At 55.5% G+C, this 16,618-nt stretch overlaps 1 protein-coding gene and 2 long non-coding RNA genes across 14 annotated transcripts in view; 1 reads left to right on the top strand and 2 right to left on the bottom strand.

Moving 5' to 3' along the window:
* Positions 1–16,039, top strand: part of SYNGAP1 (synaptic Ras GTPase activating protein 1) — a 30,734-nt gene extending 14,695 nt beyond the window's left edge. For 2 of the 12 annotated variants that reach the window (XM_036493928.2, XM_058664467.1), the window contains 14 exons: positions 136–289; positions 519–617; positions 2,003–2,626; positions 2,754–2,898; positions 3,077–3,221; positions 4,658–4,894; positions 5,021–5,222; positions 5,331–5,509; positions 6,099–6,140; positions 6,503–7,574; positions 7,927–8,100; positions 9,712–9,917; positions 10,552–10,642; positions 14,103–16,039. In XM_036493928.2, the coding sequence (XP_036349821.1) occupies positions 136–289; positions 519–617; positions 2,003–2,626; positions 2,754–2,898; positions 3,077–3,221; positions 4,658–4,894; positions 5,021–5,222; positions 5,331–5,509; positions 6,099–6,140; positions 6,503–7,574; positions 7,927–8,100; positions 9,712–9,917; positions 10,552–10,642; positions 14,103–14,249 (3,517 nt within the window). In that variant the 3' untranslated portion in view covers positions 14,250–16,039. Of the gene's footprint in view, positions 1–135; positions 290–518; positions 618–2,002; positions 2,627–2,753; positions 2,899–3,076; positions 3,222–4,657; positions 4,895–5,020; positions 5,223–5,330; positions 5,510–6,098; positions 6,141–6,502; positions 7,575–7,926; positions 8,101–9,705; positions 9,918–10,538; positions 10,643–11,425; positions 11,506–14,102 lie in introns of all 12 variants that reach the window. The other 10 variants (XM_058664461.1, XM_058664482.1, XR_009245442.1 and 7 more) reach the window with 9 other exon arrangements.
* LOC131480370 (uncharacterized) lies at positions 8,280–9,845 on the bottom strand. The gene is made up of 2 exons (XR_009245449.1): positions 9,737–9,845; positions 8,280–8,871 (listed from the first exon to the last, which is right to left on the bottom strand). It is a non-coding gene; the product is annotated as an uncharacterized LOC131480370 (long non-coding RNA).
* LOC131480369 (uncharacterized) lies at positions 13,633–16,571 on the bottom strand. Its single transcript, XR_009245446.1, has 2 exons — positions 16,450–16,571; positions 13,633–13,934 (listed from the first exon to the last, which is right to left on the bottom strand). It is a non-coding gene; the product is annotated as an uncharacterized LOC131480369 (long non-coding RNA).
* Positions 16,572–16,618: the final 47 nt, after the last annotated feature.

Raw genomic sequence — 16,618 nt, 5'->3', positions numbered from 1 at the left:
GGGGGGTTGTGGGAAGAGGGTTCAGGAAGCCTCCTCTCCAAGTCTCCATCCTAGGGCCAGTCTGATGATGTGGAGTCCCTGGTGTAAGAAAAGGATGGGGGACCCTGACCCTGTTTCCTGAACCTTCCATGCTAGGGCCCGGCTGATGCAAAGCTTTAAGGAATCACACTCCCATGAGTCCTTGCTGAGTCCTAGCAGTGCAGCCGAGGCCTTGGAACTCAACTTGGATGAAGATTCCATTATCAAGCCAGTGCACAGCTCCATCCTAGGCCAGGAGTTCTGTTTTGAGGTACTGGGTCTAGTGAGCTGGGCTGGCTGAAGGCAGGGCTGTTGGAGGGAGGGGGCAGAGAGGCTTTGAGAAAGTGGGATGGGTGCAGCCGCTAAAGGGAGTGGAAACCACTGGGGCTAGGATGGAGGAGGGTGGAATAGGGAAGAAGAGAGATGGTGCTGGACTCTCCAGTCCCTAGGAAGTACCTGTCTGCTGGAGCCCCACCTCTGAACTCCACATCCCTCTCCAGGTAACAACATCATCAGGAACAAAATGTTTTGCTTGTCGGTCTGCGGCGGAAAGGGATAAATGGATCGAGAACCTACAGCGGGCAGTGAAACCCAACAAGGTATTGGAAAATAAAGGGTTTGGAGACAGCGTGCACAGGGCAGAAGGGAAGCTGGGGCATACAAGGAAGGGGAAGGGGAGGAGACATGTAGGGACCCTGGACAAGCAGGGGGTGGCCTTCATTATTCTGAATCTTTTCTTTTTGTACCACTACCCTACCTTATGATCAGAGGTTCCGTACCCAGAAACTTGCAGAGTTGATGGAGCCCTCTGGTCCAGCTTCCCTGCAGGAAGGCCTCCCTGGTACCCCACCTGGTGGCCAGCCAGTCCCCACTGGTAGTACTGCTGCAGAATACATGAGGTTCAGTTAGCCAACACTCTGTGCCTTAAGTTCCTTTGTGCCAAGTAGGTGGGAATGGGGTGGCACTAGGCCATCTCTAAAGTCCCTTTGGCCCAGAAGTTCTCTAAATCTGTGTTTTCTCCAAGGCTTCCATCTCCAAGGATAACAATTCCCAGTCCTGTTAGCTGTATCCAGGTGTCTAGCCAAGCTCTCCAACCTGGTTACTCTCCTCTGGAACAGCTTGTTGCCCTCTGTCCTGTCAGAGCTTGACCTGAGATGCTGGACAACATGTGACTTGTGCAGAGTCTAAATACCATACTGCTTCTAGCCCTTTGCCTGAGGCTTGCCAGAAGCCTTGCTCAGCCCTGTCCCCCGGCCCTTCTCATACCAGCTGTCCCATCATTGACGCACAGTTACACTTTCAGTGCAACTCTTGATGGTCTTGGCAGGACTTTCCATGTCTGCACATTCCACATGAGTTGCTGTTGTGGAATGGGCAGGTTACAGGGTACCACTGTAACTGTGGTTTTAGTTACTGACTATGTTATCTAGTGCATGAACCAACCTGTGTGTCAGCTTCCTAAGGCTGCTGGAACAAGCTGATGCAAACGGGGTCATTTGAAACAACAGAAATGTTTTCTCTCATGGTTCATCAGGTTACAGATCCAAAACCAAGATGTCAGCAAGATCACATGACCTCTGAAGCTCTTCCTTACTTCCTCTTGGTAGCTTTTGGAGGTTGCTGGTGGTCTTGGCCTTCTGTGGCTTGTAGCTGTGTCTGACTTCTGCCTCCATTGTCCAGGGCTGGCTGGCTTCTGTGTGTTTCTGTGTTTCCAGATGTCCCTCTCCATATAAGGGTATTAGTCATTGGATTAAGTGCCCATCCTAATTTAGTATGACCTATCTTAATTTGATCACATCAGCCAGCATCTGATTTCCAAATAAGTCACCATCACAGGTTCCAGGTAGACATGAATTCTGGGGGGATGTTGTTCCCTTCATTGTACCCTCTTATCTTTATACCTGTTATCTCTAACCCACTTTCTCATTGTCTCTGTCCCTCTGTTCCTTGCTGTTTATCCTCCATGCCCACCCTCCCATGCCAGGACAACAGTCGCCGGGTAGACAATGTACTGAAGCTGTGGATTATAGAGGCCCGGGAGCTGCCGCCCAAGAAGCGGTACTACTGCGAGCTCTGCCTGGATGACATGCTGTATGCACGCACCACCTCCAAGCCCCGCTCCGCCTCAGGGGACACTGTCTTCTGGGGCGAGCACTTCGAATTTAACAACCTGCCGGCTGTCCGTGCCCTGCGGCTGCATCTGTACCGTGACTCAGACAAAAAGCGCAAGAAGGACAAGGCAGGCTATGTTGGCCTAGTGACTGTGCCAGTGGCCACCCTGGCTGGGCGCCACTTCACGGAGCAGTGGTACCCTGTAACCCTGCCAACAGGCAGTGGGGGCTCTGGGGGTATGGGCTCAGGAGGGGGAGGGGGCTCAGGGGGCGGCTCAGGGGGTAAGGGCAAGGGAGGTTGCCCAGCTGTGCGGCTGAAGGCACGGTACCAGACGATGAGCATCCTGCCCATGGAGCTGTACAAAGAGTTTGCAGAGTATGTCACCAACCATTATCGGATGCTGTGTGCAGTCCTAGAGCCCGCCCTCAATGTCAAAGGCAAGGAGGAAGTTGCCAGTGCACTGGTTCATATCCTGCAGAGTACAGGCAAAGCCAAGGTGAGTGCTGTGCATTCAGGAAAAGATGTCTTGGGGTGGGGGTGGGAAGGGCATGAGGTCAGTCCAAATTTATGAGATTGGGTACTGAGGCTGACCTTGGATCACCCCTCCCCCACCCTGGCTCCAGGATTTCCTTTCAGACATGGCCATGTCTGAGGTAGACCGGTTCATGGAACGGGAGCACCTCATATTTCGCGAGAACACGCTCGCCACTAAAGCCATAGAAGAGTATATGAGACTGATTGGTCAGAAATACCTCAAGGATGCCATTGGTATGGCCCACCCTCACCTTCCCAAACCTAACAGATGCCCTCATCCCAAGCCTACTCTCAAGAGAGTCCCAGAACTCCACCCTCCAGCCACTTGATTGTGTAGTTCTCCTAACAGAGTCAGCACCTTGCCCCTGCCCTTGGAAAGCGTGACTGCTCCCTCTTGTGTCCCCACTCCCAGGGGAGTTCATCCGTGCTCTGTATGAGTCTGAGGAGAACTGTGAGGTGGACCCCATCAAGTGCACGGCATCCAGTCTGGCAGAGCACCAGGCCAACCTGAGAATGTGCTGTGAGTTGGCCCTGTGCAAGGTGGTCAACTCTCACTGGTGAGACTGGGAACGCTGGGCTGGGGGGCCAGGGCTGGGGGAGTTACGTGTTTTTCTGTTCATCTATCTGTCCATCCTCCAAGAGGGCTGAACACCAGTCTGTAGGCAAAGCATCATTCTGGGTGCCTAACACAGAGATGGATGGGACCTGGTCCCTTGGGAGAGTTTCCTGTAGAATAAGGGGTAAATTAGATACACAGGATCATGATGTATTAGTATTAATATTAGTGCTGAGTGAGGGGCCTTCCGTGCCACACAGGGTCAAGGGAGGCAGATCATGGAAGTACAAGGGAAGAGGTGCCTCCTGAGCTGGCCTTTGAGCAAAGTCAGGTTCTGGCAAATGGACACAGTGAGCAAGAAAGATCGCAGGGGCAGGCTGTGGGGCGGTCATGTGTGCACAGGTGGGAAGGCCCGGAGCTTTCCGGTACAGCAATTAGAGCAATTTTAATGGAGCAGATGGCTCCTAATGGAGAGTGGCAGGAAAAACCTGTGCATGGGGGAAAATCAGGATCCGGAATGCCTCAGGTGTAAGAAATTTGAGTTCATTGGTAGGTCATGAGATGCCATTAAAGGTGCTGGTGCCAGGAGGCTCAGGTTTCTTGAGCAAGATCAGTCTGTGAGTAGAGTGGGGTTGGGAACTGGCTGGAATAGGCAGAACAGTTGGCTGCTGGAGTGTCTTTCCAGCGGATTGGGTGTGAAAATCAGACCCTGAATCAGGACGGTGATGGGCAAAGCTCCGAGGGGCTGCTGGAAGGAAGGATAAGCAGGAACTGTCAGCTGATTGGACAGGAGGGGCTTGCCTACCGGAAGTCAGGCTGCCTCAGGCTTGAGGCTGCTGCTGGGGAGGTTGGTCTCAATGACAGAACCAGGAAAGGCAGGAGGAGGAGGAGCCAGTTGGAGTTGTGGGGGTGGTAGTGAGCCTTATTTTACACAAATCAAGTTTAAGGTGTCACTGGGACGTTGAAGTGAAACTGAAAGGGGGTGGGGATGAGCTCTGAGCCATTCCAGGGACTGGGGATCCTGCCTGGGGCACCTCCATCCCCATTTCCCTGGAATCCAGAAGAGTTGGGGGGTCCGAGCTCCCTGTACCTCAAGTGACCCTCCATTTCTTCCATCTCTGTCTCTCCCCGGTGTCTGTTTTTCTTCTCCTCTCTTTGTCTCTCCCCCATGTTGTCCCTCTTCCCTCACCTTCTCACACTCCTCCACCCCTCCCCACTCCATTTCTCTCTGTTCCCCTCTGCCGTGGCCCTCCTTGCAGCAGCCTTCCGTCTTCCTCCTGCAGTCCCTTCCCCCTGTCTCTCTCACCTCTGTTTCCACACCTTCACCTCCTACCACCCCCCTCAGCATGTTCCCTGGAAGCTGAGGGTCTCTGGGGCTCAGTCCCGGTCTCTCTCTTTCTCTCTCTCTCTCTCTGTCTCCCTGCCCCTCCCCCCCAGCGTGTTCCCGAGGGAGCTGAAGGAGGTGTTTGCATCATGGCGGCTGCGCTGCGCAGAGCGGGGCCGGGAGGACATCGCAGACAGGCTGATCAGCGCTTCACTCTTCCTGCGCTTCCTCTGCCCAGCCATCATGTCGCCCAGCCTCTTTGGGCTCATGCAGGAGTATCCAGATGAGCAGACCTCACGAACCCTTACCCTCATCGCCAAGGTCATCCAGAACCTGGCCAACTTTTCCAAGTGAGGGAAGCCTCAGGCTGGGAGGGGCAGGAAGGGTCTCTGGAAGCCCCAGAGGTCCTAGATGGGTGGGTGGTTGTGAGGCCTTCTGACAGTGTGTGACCTCTGCCTTTGGGATCCTTTGGCCAGGTTTACCTCAAAGGAGGACTTCCTGGGATTCATGAATGAGTTCCTGGAGCTGGAGTGGGGTTCAATGCAGCAATTCCTGTACGAGATCTCCAACCTGGACACGCTGACCAATAGCAGTAGCTTTGAGGGTTACATTGACCTGGGCCGAGAGCTCTCCACACTGCATGCCCTGCTCTGGGAGGTGCTGCCCCAGCTCAGCAAGGTCAGCACTTGTTCCCCAGACATCCCCACCACCCCAGCTCAGACACCCACAACCTGTGTCCTCTTAGGGCCTCCTGTTAGCTCCAAGGTAACAGTTTCACCCTTTCAGGAAGCACTCCTGAAGCTGGGCCCACTGCCCCGGCTCCTCAACGACATTAGCACAGCTCTGAGGAACCCCAACATCCAAAGGCAGCCGAGCCGCCAGAGTGAACGGCCCCGGCCTCAACCCGTGGTGCTGCGGGGACCATCAGCCGAGATGCAGGGCTACATGATGCGGGACCTCAACAGGTGAACACCCTGGATCCTTCCAGGAGGCCTATCTTCTGTTTTGCATACTGCTCACTGGATACCATGTGCATCTTTTTAGCAGCTTGTCAGGCAGAAGGGGTAGGGAGACAGGTGCAGCCAGTGGCAGACTAAGAGCCCTTTCACGCTGAGGCGCAAGTCCTGCAGAGTGCCAGCTACAGTGCCAAGGCCCCTGCTGCTCCCAGCTTAGTTGAAAGCCGCGTGTGCCGTGTTCGTCTGTTCACTCATGCATGTCCCCAGGCAGAGGTTCGGACATTACACGCTGGCTCAGCCACGTGGTGTCAGAAGAGCCAAGTATTTCTGCTCTCCCCATGCTCCAGCACTTAGACAAGAAACAGTGGGAACCCTGGGGCCTCCCCCAAGTCCCAGCACCCATTATGGCGGGGAGGGAGCATGTGCAGCACCCAGGCCTCAGCTGCTGACTATGTTGATGATCACCCTGCTTGTTCCTTTGCCTGTGTCTCTCCCTCTATGACACCATCCCCAACCCACCATTCCTGCCACTCCTTCCATTTGTCCACACCTCTCTCCTTCTCTGTCTGTTCTTGCCCCTCTTTCCATCTCTCTCCAGCTCCATCGACCTTCAGTCCTTCATGGCTCGAGGCCTCAACAGGTGAGGGGTTCTCCCCTCCCCCACCCTCCTCTCCTCTCCTGTCGACTCCCTCCCGTTCCTCTGACCTTCGCCCTCCTCCTCTCCTTTCCTTCTTGATGCACTTCATTTCTTCCACATCTGCCCAGGCCTGCCCCTCATCCTTCCTCTCTGCCCCCATCTCCCCTCCTCTGGGCCTCAGCCCTTCCCAGAAGGGCCTTGTCCTTTCCCTTTGCTGCCTGCCTTCCTCAAGGCTGCCACCACTGGCTCTAGGCCTGTCCCTCGTGGGTCCCACTCGTCACTTCAGGGCCTGTGCCAGCACATAGCAGGCGGTGGCCTGGATCCCTGTCTTATCTTCTGCTTGTGTGCCCCTTGCCTTCTAACAGCTCCATGGACATGGCTCGCCTCCCCTCCCCCACCAAGGAAAAGCCGCCCCCACCACCACCAGGTGGGGGTAAAGACCTGTTCTATGTCAGCCGTCCGCCTCTGGCCCGCTCGTCGCCAGCATACTGCACAAGCAGCTCGGATATCACGGAGCCAGAGCAGAAGATGCTGAGCGTCAACAAGAGTGTGTCCATGCTGGACCTGCAGGGTGACGGGCCCGGTGGCCGCCTCAACAGCAGCAGTGTTTCCAACCTGGCAGCTGTTGGGGACCTGCTGCACTCAAGCCAGGCCTCTCTGACAGCAGCCTTGGGGTTGCGGCCTGCACCTGCTGGACGCCTCTCCCAGGGGAGTGGCTCGTCCATCACAGCAGCTGGCATGCGACTCAGCCAGATGGGTGTCACCACGGACGGTGTCCCTGCTCAGCAACTGCGCATCCCCCTCTCCTTCCAGAACCCTCTCTTCCACATGGCTGCCGATGGGCCAGGCCCCCCAGCAGGCCATGGGGGAGGTGGTGGTCATGGCCCACCCTCCTCCCATCACCATCACCACCACCATCACCACCATCGAGGTGGTGAGCCCCCTGGGGACACTTTCGCCCCATTCCATGGCTATAGCAAGAGTGAGGATCTGTCCTCAGGGGTCCCCAAGCCCCCTGCCGCCTCCATTCTTCACAGCCACAGCTACAGTGATGAGTTTGGACCCTCTGGCACTGACTTCACCCGTCGGCAGCTCTCACTCCAGGACAACTTGCAGCACATGTTGTCTCCTCCCCAGATCACCATCGGTCCCCAGAGGCCAGCCCCTTCAGGGCCCGGAGGTGGGGGCAGTGGGGGCAGCGGCGGGGGTGGTGGAGGCCAGCCACCGCCTCTGCAGAGGGGCAAGTCCCAGCAGTTGACGGTCAGCGCCGCTCAGAAACCCCGGCCATCCAGCGGGAATCTGTTGCAGTCCCCAGAACCAAGTTATGGCCCCGCCCGTCCACGGCAACAGAGCCTCAGCAAGGAGGGCAGCATTGGGGGCAGCGGGGGCAGCGGTGGCGGAGGGGGTGGGGGGCTCAAGCCCTCCATCACCAAGCAGGTAGGTGGGGCAAGAGGAGGGTAGGGTGGGCAAAGGGCAGGAAGGGAAGAAGGAGTGGGTGGGAGTTGGGAGTGGAACAGTCTTTGGTCTGAAGTTAAAATCTCATCTCCTTTCATTAAGAGCCTGCAGTGCCGTGTATGCTGTTCTAGGCACTATGGCTGTGGGCTGCACGTCAGGAGAAAGGGTCTCTTCCCTTGAGTCTCTCCAGAGGGTAGAGGCTCTAAAGTCCCTTCTGTAGCACTCAGAGGTGACCAGGATTGGGAACCATCTTTTTTGGGTATGTTCTTTCCCTCTAAATGGCACCCTCCCTTTCCCCACCCTTCCTGTCTGCCCCCAACTTGGCGTGTCCCAGCATTCTCAGACACCATCCACATTGAACCCCACGATGCCAGCCTCAGAGCGCACAGTGGCCTGGGTCTCCAATATGCCTCACCTGTCAGCTGACATCGAGAGTGCCCACATTGAGCGGGAAGAGTACAAGCTCAAGGAATACTCGAAATCGATGGATGAGAGCCGGCTGGATAGGGTACGGTGGGCCTATCTCCCAGAGTCCCAGATATTCCTGTTACCCAGGAGATGACCTCTGCTCATGCCCAGGGGGAAGCAGCTGGAATCAGGTAGTTATGATGGAAAGACAAGACAGACCTGATCCCTTCTCATGAGAACAGTTTTGTCCATTAGAGCAGAGCAGGGAGACACAGTCTGTTATAAGCCTGTTTCAGCTTTGTTTTGTCCGTTACACACGCTGTTGACTCTCTGGGGGGAGAACATATTCTATTTTAGGCTTGTTGCCATTCTTCCCCAGGGGGAACTTGAGCCCTGGCTCTTGACTGCTGAGGAAGAGAATGGTTGCTTTACTAGCAGTGGGAGCTCATGGGCTGAGCAGGGAAAGGGGTCATTTTTCCTTGTACCAGGGGCATGTATGACAGGATCAGCAAGCAGGTGTTGTGTGTTGGAAAGCAGGCATCAGTCAAATGGAAAAGGGCCATCCAGAGGGTGAAGAGCAGCCAAAGGTTAGTACAAGTTACTTGGGGAAAATGTTGCTTCGAGGATTCTGAGGAAGAGGGTGTTGCTGGATTGGCTCCTCTGTAAAGTGTGTATGACCCCCAAATGGGGGGAGCTGGAAAGAGGCTTCTGAGGGGCATGTGGTCTTTGAGTGCAGGGGACATTGGAACTGATTTAGATAGACTTGCTCCAGCGACTTCCATGAGAAGTAAACCATACTGTCCCAAGATAACCATCACAGGCAATGAATTCCCATCTCTGTATTCAGAACTGGGTTGATTATGTGTGTATCCTGTTGAGAGAATAGAAAAAAAATCATCTCTTGCATCTTTTTTTTTTTCTGTCTACTTCAGATGAGGGATGCTTGTCGGTAGAACCTCTAGCTTCACTAGCAGTAGAACTTCGTGATTTAAACACTCTGTAACGTACTGCTCAATCCGGAGACTGCTAGCCATTTGTGGCTGGTTGCAATTCAGCAGAGCTAAGATTCAGTTATATTTAAACAGCTGCATGGAGACAGTGGCCATTGCAGTAGCATGGCTGTAGACTCAGAGCCAATAGGGCAGATAAAATGACTCTTTTGAGCCCAGCTAGCAGTCCCTCCCCCCAAAATCCTAGTTCATTATTGCAGAGGTGTGTTACTGGATTCTCAGCCTGGGATTCACTGGGAGATTCATGATCCATAGGACGTGAAGCCAAGCAAGGAGTCTCATGTAGGCAGCACCTGCCTCTCCCACCCAGTGTCTTTTCTTCTATGCACTCTTGCACTCTGTGACTTGGTTTGGGGCTGGGGGTGTCTCACCTTATCTTGGTGTTTCTGGGTAGAGAAACTCAAGGTGTGCCTCTGGGTCTGTCTGGGTTTCTACAGGGTCCTCAAATACCTAGATGCACAGGCAAGGGCCCATGCATCCCTCTCTCAGGGTGTGAGTGTGACCTTGCTTTGTTTTGAGAGAGCTTCCCCATCCCAGCATGGTCCCCTAAAGCAGGTGTGTGGGTGTGGCTGACCAGCAGGGAAGGGTTAGGGAAGATGATGTGCTGCCCCTTACCAGGTAGTGGCTATGACAGGGAAGGAAGGGATTTGAGCAGAGCACCCCTCATGGTGCGGGGTCGTGTGCCCGGCGGGCAGGTGAAGGAGTACGAGGAGGAGATCCACTCACTGAAGGAGCGGCTGCACATGTCCAATCGGAAGTTGGAAGAGTACGAGCGGAGGCTGCTATCCCAGGAAGAACAGACCAGCAAGATCCTGATGCAGTATCAGGCCCGGCTGGAACAGAGTGAGAAGAGGCTGAGGCAGCAGCAGGTGGAAAAGGATTCGCAGATCAAGAGCATCATCGGCAGGTGAGGGGCGGCCTGGGGAGGGGCTAGCAAGGGCGAGCCTAAGGATGGAGTGAGTGAGCTACACCTGCAGTCCCCAACCCCAACTCAGGAGATCACGGGGAGAGCCCACCACCCTCCCCCAGGGATGCTACCCATTCATCCACCACCAGATAGGGAGAGACCACTTGGCTCCATGCATTAAATGCGCCTTTTGCCAAACCCCAACCTCTGTCCTCATCATGCACTTTCTGAAGTTCTTTGGAAAACGAACTTGTTATTATCCAATCCATACTCTGCCTAGGCTGGAACTCCCCACTGCTTATTCTCAACCCTGCCTTTGATGTTCACCTCCAAGATAGGCAGGGATCCCTAGCCAGTGTGGCTCCTGAACATCCCTCTACTGGGCAAACATGTGTCCATCTGGCCCTGATGGAGATGTCTAGTTGGTGGAGGTCTCTGGGGGTGCAGAGTGTTGTCCTCAGAAAGGAGTGTGAGGGTTCCCAACAGGAAGGTGGGGAGCAGGAGCCTAGCAAGGAGTCTGTGAGGTCACAACAATGGAATGGGTGGAGGCAGATGCCTGTGGGGAATTAGGTGTTGCAGGGGCAGGCTGCAAGCCCGTGCCCGCCACTAACCCCACTGAAGCCCGTCCCTTCAGGCTGATGCTGGTGGAGGAGGAGCTGCGCCGGGACCACCCCGCCATGGCTGAGCCGCTGCCCGAACCCAAGAAGAGGCTGCTCGACGCTCAGGTGGAAATTACAATGTCATTTATCTTCTCCGTGTCCCATCCCCATCCATCCCACTGTCCTTCGTGCACTCACTGCACTGGCCACCCCGAGCCCCATCACCATCTGTCTTTCCTGTTGTCTGTCTGCAGCCCCCTGGTGACACCATCTTCATCCCATCGTTTGTGCCTTCGTCACTCCTGGCAGTGTCAGCCCCTCCCCTACGCCTTCCCATCCCACCTTCCCAGCCCTGTCTGCGTCTTAGGGTCTTCTGGCAGAGGCTCAGTCTTTCTGCCTTGGATTCCATCCAGTTTCCTTGAGTCCCTGTCCCTTCTTTGCCTACCTTTGCCCTGTCCCTTCCCCTTCAAGGCAGGAGATTCAGCTTTCTCTGAGCTTCCCTTGGGCCAGGGGATGGGGCTAGAACAGAGCACATAATGGTACTGCCTGTAGTTTCCCCATGCCCCCGGGGATGCCCTGTTACTTCTGTTCCTTGGCTGCTCCTGCAGACCTTCCTCCAACTGTTGCAATCTTGAAGGGCTCTCAACCCATCTGCTCCACTGAAGCCCAGCCTTCATTTGGCCTGCTTTCCCCTTTCATCTGCCTTACTTTCTAGCCCCCTCTGCCACCCTTCTTGCCAAGTCAGCTTTGAAGACCACCCCCCTGCTTCTGCATCCTTTATCCCTTGCGTTCCCACAATTCCTTTCACTCTCCCACCCATACTACTCCTTCCTCCGCTCTGACCACCAGGCTTTCCTGCCACTGTTGCCCAGGCTCCTGACCCCATGACCCCACTCTTTCCCCCTGCAGCTCCTCATCAGGTAACTCTCCTGGTTCCGCTTTGACCACGGGCGGAGGACACAGGGGGAGGTGACTCCGCACCATTGCAGGTTGGTCATGAAGCCCACTCCCCTACCACTCTCCACAGCCTCAACTCCTCTCACTGCTGCCCACCGCACCAAGAGCTGCACAGAACCCCCCTTCCTTATACCATCTGCACAGCCCCTCCTCCCAAGACACCATGCAGTGGGAGCACTGGCTGCGGTGTACCTGGACTCTCCAACCATGCTTTTGCAATACTGAGAGTCTGCCCCTAGAGACAGATGAGCCATGCACAGGTCACCCCTGCCCTCCCAGCCTCCTCCTGACTCAACCCTCCTCCTCCTCTCCAGTGTCTGTCTGTCACCCCCCATTTCACCAGAGTGTCCTTGCTGATGGGTGGGTTAGTGGGGTGGAGATGAGGATGGGCTGGGAGACCCTGGCTGTAGAGGCTGTGCCAGCTGCCCCAGGTAGGTTGGGGTTTTCTCCTTCCTGACCTTGGTTCTCTCACCCTCCTCTTTTCCACTCCTCAACCCTTTCTTCCTCCTTGCCTACATCTGTAGGCACTCAGGCTTGTATTAGCACCCCCTGGGTAGGAATTAGGAGTGGGCCTTCCTTGGTGGGGAGTGGAGGCAAAGGCTAGGAAAAAAGAATAAAGCATGCTGTTGAATCCCAACAGTAAACAGTATGGGTAAAATAAGGAGAAGCAAGAAAGGAATCTTGGACAGACCTTAGGATGCGGATCTGCCTCTCTGGGCTAAGACATCTGCCTAGACCAGGAGCCATGCTGATTGCCACACAGATGCCAGCAGCAGCACGTTCAGTAACCTCTCCATTCTGTTGCCACGCACTCCTCCTCTCCTACCATCCCAGGGCCTTGCCGGACATATCATCCCACCTAAAAAGCCTGTAAATGGGAATCTGTCAACCACACGTCATTTCTGAGATGCCTTATTTTCTTGTAGGTTTGTGCTGCAGTGGGTAGTGGCTCTTTACACTGTAATTTTAACTCTCCACTTGCCCAGTCTGTCAAAGTAGTTAGTGATCTGTAAACAGATGCTGAAAGGCACCAAGTGGGCCTTACCAGTTAAAGGACTCCTGCAGCGAACTCTTCTGTAAAATGAATAGCGAGCACCCTAATTTATCTACTTTCTAAATTTGGGTGCATGGGGGTGTAGGGGACATGCCTTTGCACTGTCGCCAGCCGACAAGCCGAGGGAATGGATCCTGGGTTTCTCCCCCTTTTCTCCCACTGTACTCAGACACCAGCTGCAACTTCATCTCTCTGATTGGCAGAGTGTGTGAGCTCCTGAGCAAGCTAAGAGGGCAGCTCTGCTGAAGGGTGGGGTTGGGTGACCTTCTGAGGGTCAAGGTCTTGGAACCCAGGAAAGGAGGGAGAGCTGCCCTAGGCAGCTTGGAATGTTTCTGTATCCTTCAGAGGTAGTCTCAGACATGGGTATGCTGCCAGGCCCAAATCTCCTGTGGCCCAGGAAAGAATCGGAACATTGGTTCTAAACCACCTAGAGGTACTGGTCCCTCTGCGACTCAGCCATTAATTGAAGTATCAGTGTTGAGCTTGCGTGACCTGAAGTATAGGGGCATTCAGATGGCCCATCTTTTTTCCCAGCAGAGGAGGAGAAGGTAAGGCTGTAGGCAGGAACCAGGAATTGGTCCAGAAGCCACAGAGGGTGATGCAAATAAGACCAGGGGTGGGAGGAACGCCTGGCACCTCTCCCTCTCACCAGGAGCTCTGAGAGGACTGAAAGGAAGGTGGGGGTGGAGAGGGACAAAGGCAGATCCTGCTTCCCAGGGAGGCAGATAGGGGCGCACAGCGGCTCTGCAAAAGCTCCCACCAACCTCCCACAAGAATGTTTCCTCCCCCAAATCCGCTTCCTTTCTTCCCAGTGCAGTTAAACGTCTCTAATGTGGAATGGCATATTTGAGAAGATGGCCACTCAGTGACAAAACTGAATCATGGTGTCTAGCTAATGGAATGCATGTCTTCAGAATACATACAGCAGGTAGCATTTAGTGAGCAAGGCTGGTTCCACTCAGGCCCCCTTAGCATGCATTCATGAATAGAGAGGACTTAAAAGTCTGTTTTCTACTACATATTGAATAGCCCCTCCCACAGACACATTTCTACCACTTATTTATGGGGTACACCCTTTCTTCATAAATAAAGGAAAATGCAAGCAGGTTTAAAATTTTTTTTTTTTCTTTTCAAATTGTGAAGAAATTCCGAACCAACAGGGGTCTGGATTAATGAGGTTTGGCTGTACTGCCTCCCCTTGTTCCTCAATACTGAGCGCCTACTTGGGAGTGGAGGTGGGCCAGGAGGGCGCCGGGGAAGGGACTGTATCAGTGCAGCTAAGTGGGCTTAGATGGGGGCTAAGGCAGGAGCTTGTTGCTTTGAAGCTGGCTTCCTGGTGTGATGACTCTGGGTTGAAGGCCCCTGTTGGGAGTCCTGGGGTAAAATTCTTCCTAAGCCCAGAGGCTCCTGCAGGTGAGAAGTAAAAAGAGGAAGATGGTGGGGATTGTTATGGGACGCCGGGGGTGGCCCATGGTGTGGGCTGGCTGTGGGGAGGCTACTGCCAAGGGGGGCTAGCACCCAGGCCCCCACGAAGCGTCTCAATAAGTCCGCGCTCTCCTCTTTGGTGTTTTGCAGGAGAGGCAGCTTCCCCCCTTGGGTCCAACAAACCCGCGTGTGACGCTGGCCCCACCTTGGAACGGCCTGGCCCCCCCAGCCCCGCCTCCCCCACCCCGGCTGCAGATCACGGAGAACGGCGAGTTCCGCAACACCGCAGACCACTAGCCCACCCAGCCTCACCGACCACCTACTCCTTCCCCGTGCACCCCACCCCATAACAGCACCGACCACCAGGACTGGACGGCACCGAGGGACAGCAGGATTGCCTCCCTGAATGCCCCCCACCCCACTGCACCACTCCCAGGAGGGAGAGCGCCTTCTTTTCCTTCCTGTCGGGGTGCTGCCCCTCTGCCCACCCCAGGGACCCTTGCCCCAGGATGCCTACCCACACAGACCCCCTTCACTCCGGGGTGCTATCCCCACCCTCTGCCTCATCGTTCCCCTGAGCACTGGGGGACAGACCCTCAACCCCCACCCTGGGGGTGTGGCACCTCCAAACTTTCAACTTCAGGGTGATTTTTTAGCAGTAACCAGAGCTGACAATCTAACTCCCCTCCACCGCCCCATTTTGGCCTCCCCTGCCCCCCTTGTTATGGGGAGGGGACCCCGGGTGAGGGGGCCCTATTACCCCTTGATTTCTCAGGAGCGTCTGGGGGGGCTCAGCACGCACAAACTCCTTCTCCTCCCACCACTCTTAAATTTACTCCCTCCCCACCCAGGACCCAGATGGGGTGGAGGGGGCCACCAGGGCAGGAGGGGGCGGCAAGGGGAGAATGGGAGTTTTCTCCCTTTCTCCCCACACCTGATCTGCTCTCGGCTGGTCCCAGAGCGGGGTGAGGGGGCTTCTGCCCCCCCCTGCCCCAGTGTGTTGGGTGGGGGTGGAATTGAGGTGAGGGTGATGGGGTAGGGTTTAGGAGGGTGTGTATGTTGGAAGGACAGACTTGTTGATCTGCCCTGCACTGACATACATCGTCCGCCCCTCCCGCCCCTCCCCTCTCTTGGTCTCTGCTCCCAGGGGGAGGGGGGAACTTACTCTAGGAAAAGCCATGTCTCTCTCCCCCAGGGTGGGGGGACCTGTGTTGGAGGAGGGGTATTGGGGGGGGCTCCCCTTCCATGACTCTGTCCCCTGGGGGATGTAAGGACAGGGCTGGGCTTCCCTCATCCTCCCCCTCCTCCCCCCTCAATCTCCCTCCACCTCTCTCCCTCCCGCCAGCTCCACGATTTTTCGGTGTTTCTCTGTACATAGCTCTCTGGCGGGACAGGGGAGGTAGGATGGATTGGGGTTTGGGGTGGGCAGGCCACGGGAGGGAAGAAGCCCCTCCTTGGCACCCCCTCTTCCCTGACTGCTGTCCCCTTCCCAGCCTCGTCCCCTCCCCCCTCCTGGCGTTTGGTATGGAGACTTTCCCAGACCCCTTCCCCTCTTTCTTTTGTATGGACAGCCCACCCCTCATCCCCTTCAGTATCATCCCTCTACACTCATACACCCAGCCGGGGCCAAATTTATACTTATATAAAAGTTGTAAATATGTGAAATTTTATCCCCATGCCCTTCTGCTTTCCCCACCTCAGGCCTTTCCCTCTTTGGCCTCCTCCTTTCCTCTCCCCTTTGGCTGTTGTAATTATCTGGGGTTTGTACTGTACATATCCGGGGTGTGTGTGTGTGGGCTGGGGGCGCCCCCCTGTACAGAGCTTCCTGGCCCCCTCCCCCCCGCCCCTTCGCTTCCCTCCCCACCACCCCAAGGGTAGGGAGATGCTCTTCCTACCTGTTTTATTTTGTTTTCTCGTTCTCCCTCCCCGCCCCCACTCCCAGCCTTCTGTCCTCCACCACTGTCCCTTTTTTCTCCACTCCCAGCCCCATTTCCTTTTTTTCTGGAGTGTGTGGTGAAACAGAAAAATCATGTTTAATAAAAGGATATTGTTCTTTTATCACTGTGCCGACTTTCTTAGCCTGGGACCTCCACAGTATCAGCGGGGTGATAGCTTTTGAGAGGAGGCAGGCAGCCTGAAAGAAAAGCCAGGTCATCCCTGCCCAATGCCAGCGTCTCCTCACGGACTCTCTTCCGCAAGGAGATGGAGTCTGTTTCTCAGCGAGGAAGGCTTCTGTGCTGCCCAAACTCCCCCTTTTAGCGCTCACACCCACTGCTTCCCTCTCAGCCCCAAAGGGGTGAGGAGGCTGGATCCGCGGCATGACATGAGACATTGCATTTCTCTATTTCTCAAGGACCCCAGAAATAAAGTGGTTTTGACAGCTGGATAAAACATTTCCGTGCGGTTTCCCACGCACGGAGGCTTAGGAACGTGAGCAAATTGCCTAGCCCGCAAAGTAGGGACCGCTTCGTCCCGTCCCTCAGCACCGAGGCGCTACCTTTAATCCCTGGGAAGCAGTGGCTTCCCGGGGCTGTGCTCCGGGGCCCGCAGTCTCCCACCGGCAGCACCCACTTACAGCCAACTCCATCCTCCCGCGCCCGCCTTCCCCGCTCGCCGGGAAGCCAATCAACACAGAGCTTGTAGAGCGCTCCATTCCGATTGGCTGA

The sequence above is a fragment of the Ochotona princeps genome, chromosome 1 (assembly GCF_030435755.1).
Source record: "Ochotona princeps isolate mOchPri1 chromosome 1, mOchPri1.hap1, whole genome shotgun sequence".
Classification (NCBI taxonomy): domain Eukaryota; kingdom Metazoa; phylum Chordata; class Mammalia; order Lagomorpha; family Ochotonidae; genus Ochotona; species Ochotona princeps.
Note: the sequence above shows the minus strand (reverse complement) of the source record. Positions and strands in the feature narration are given on the sequence as shown.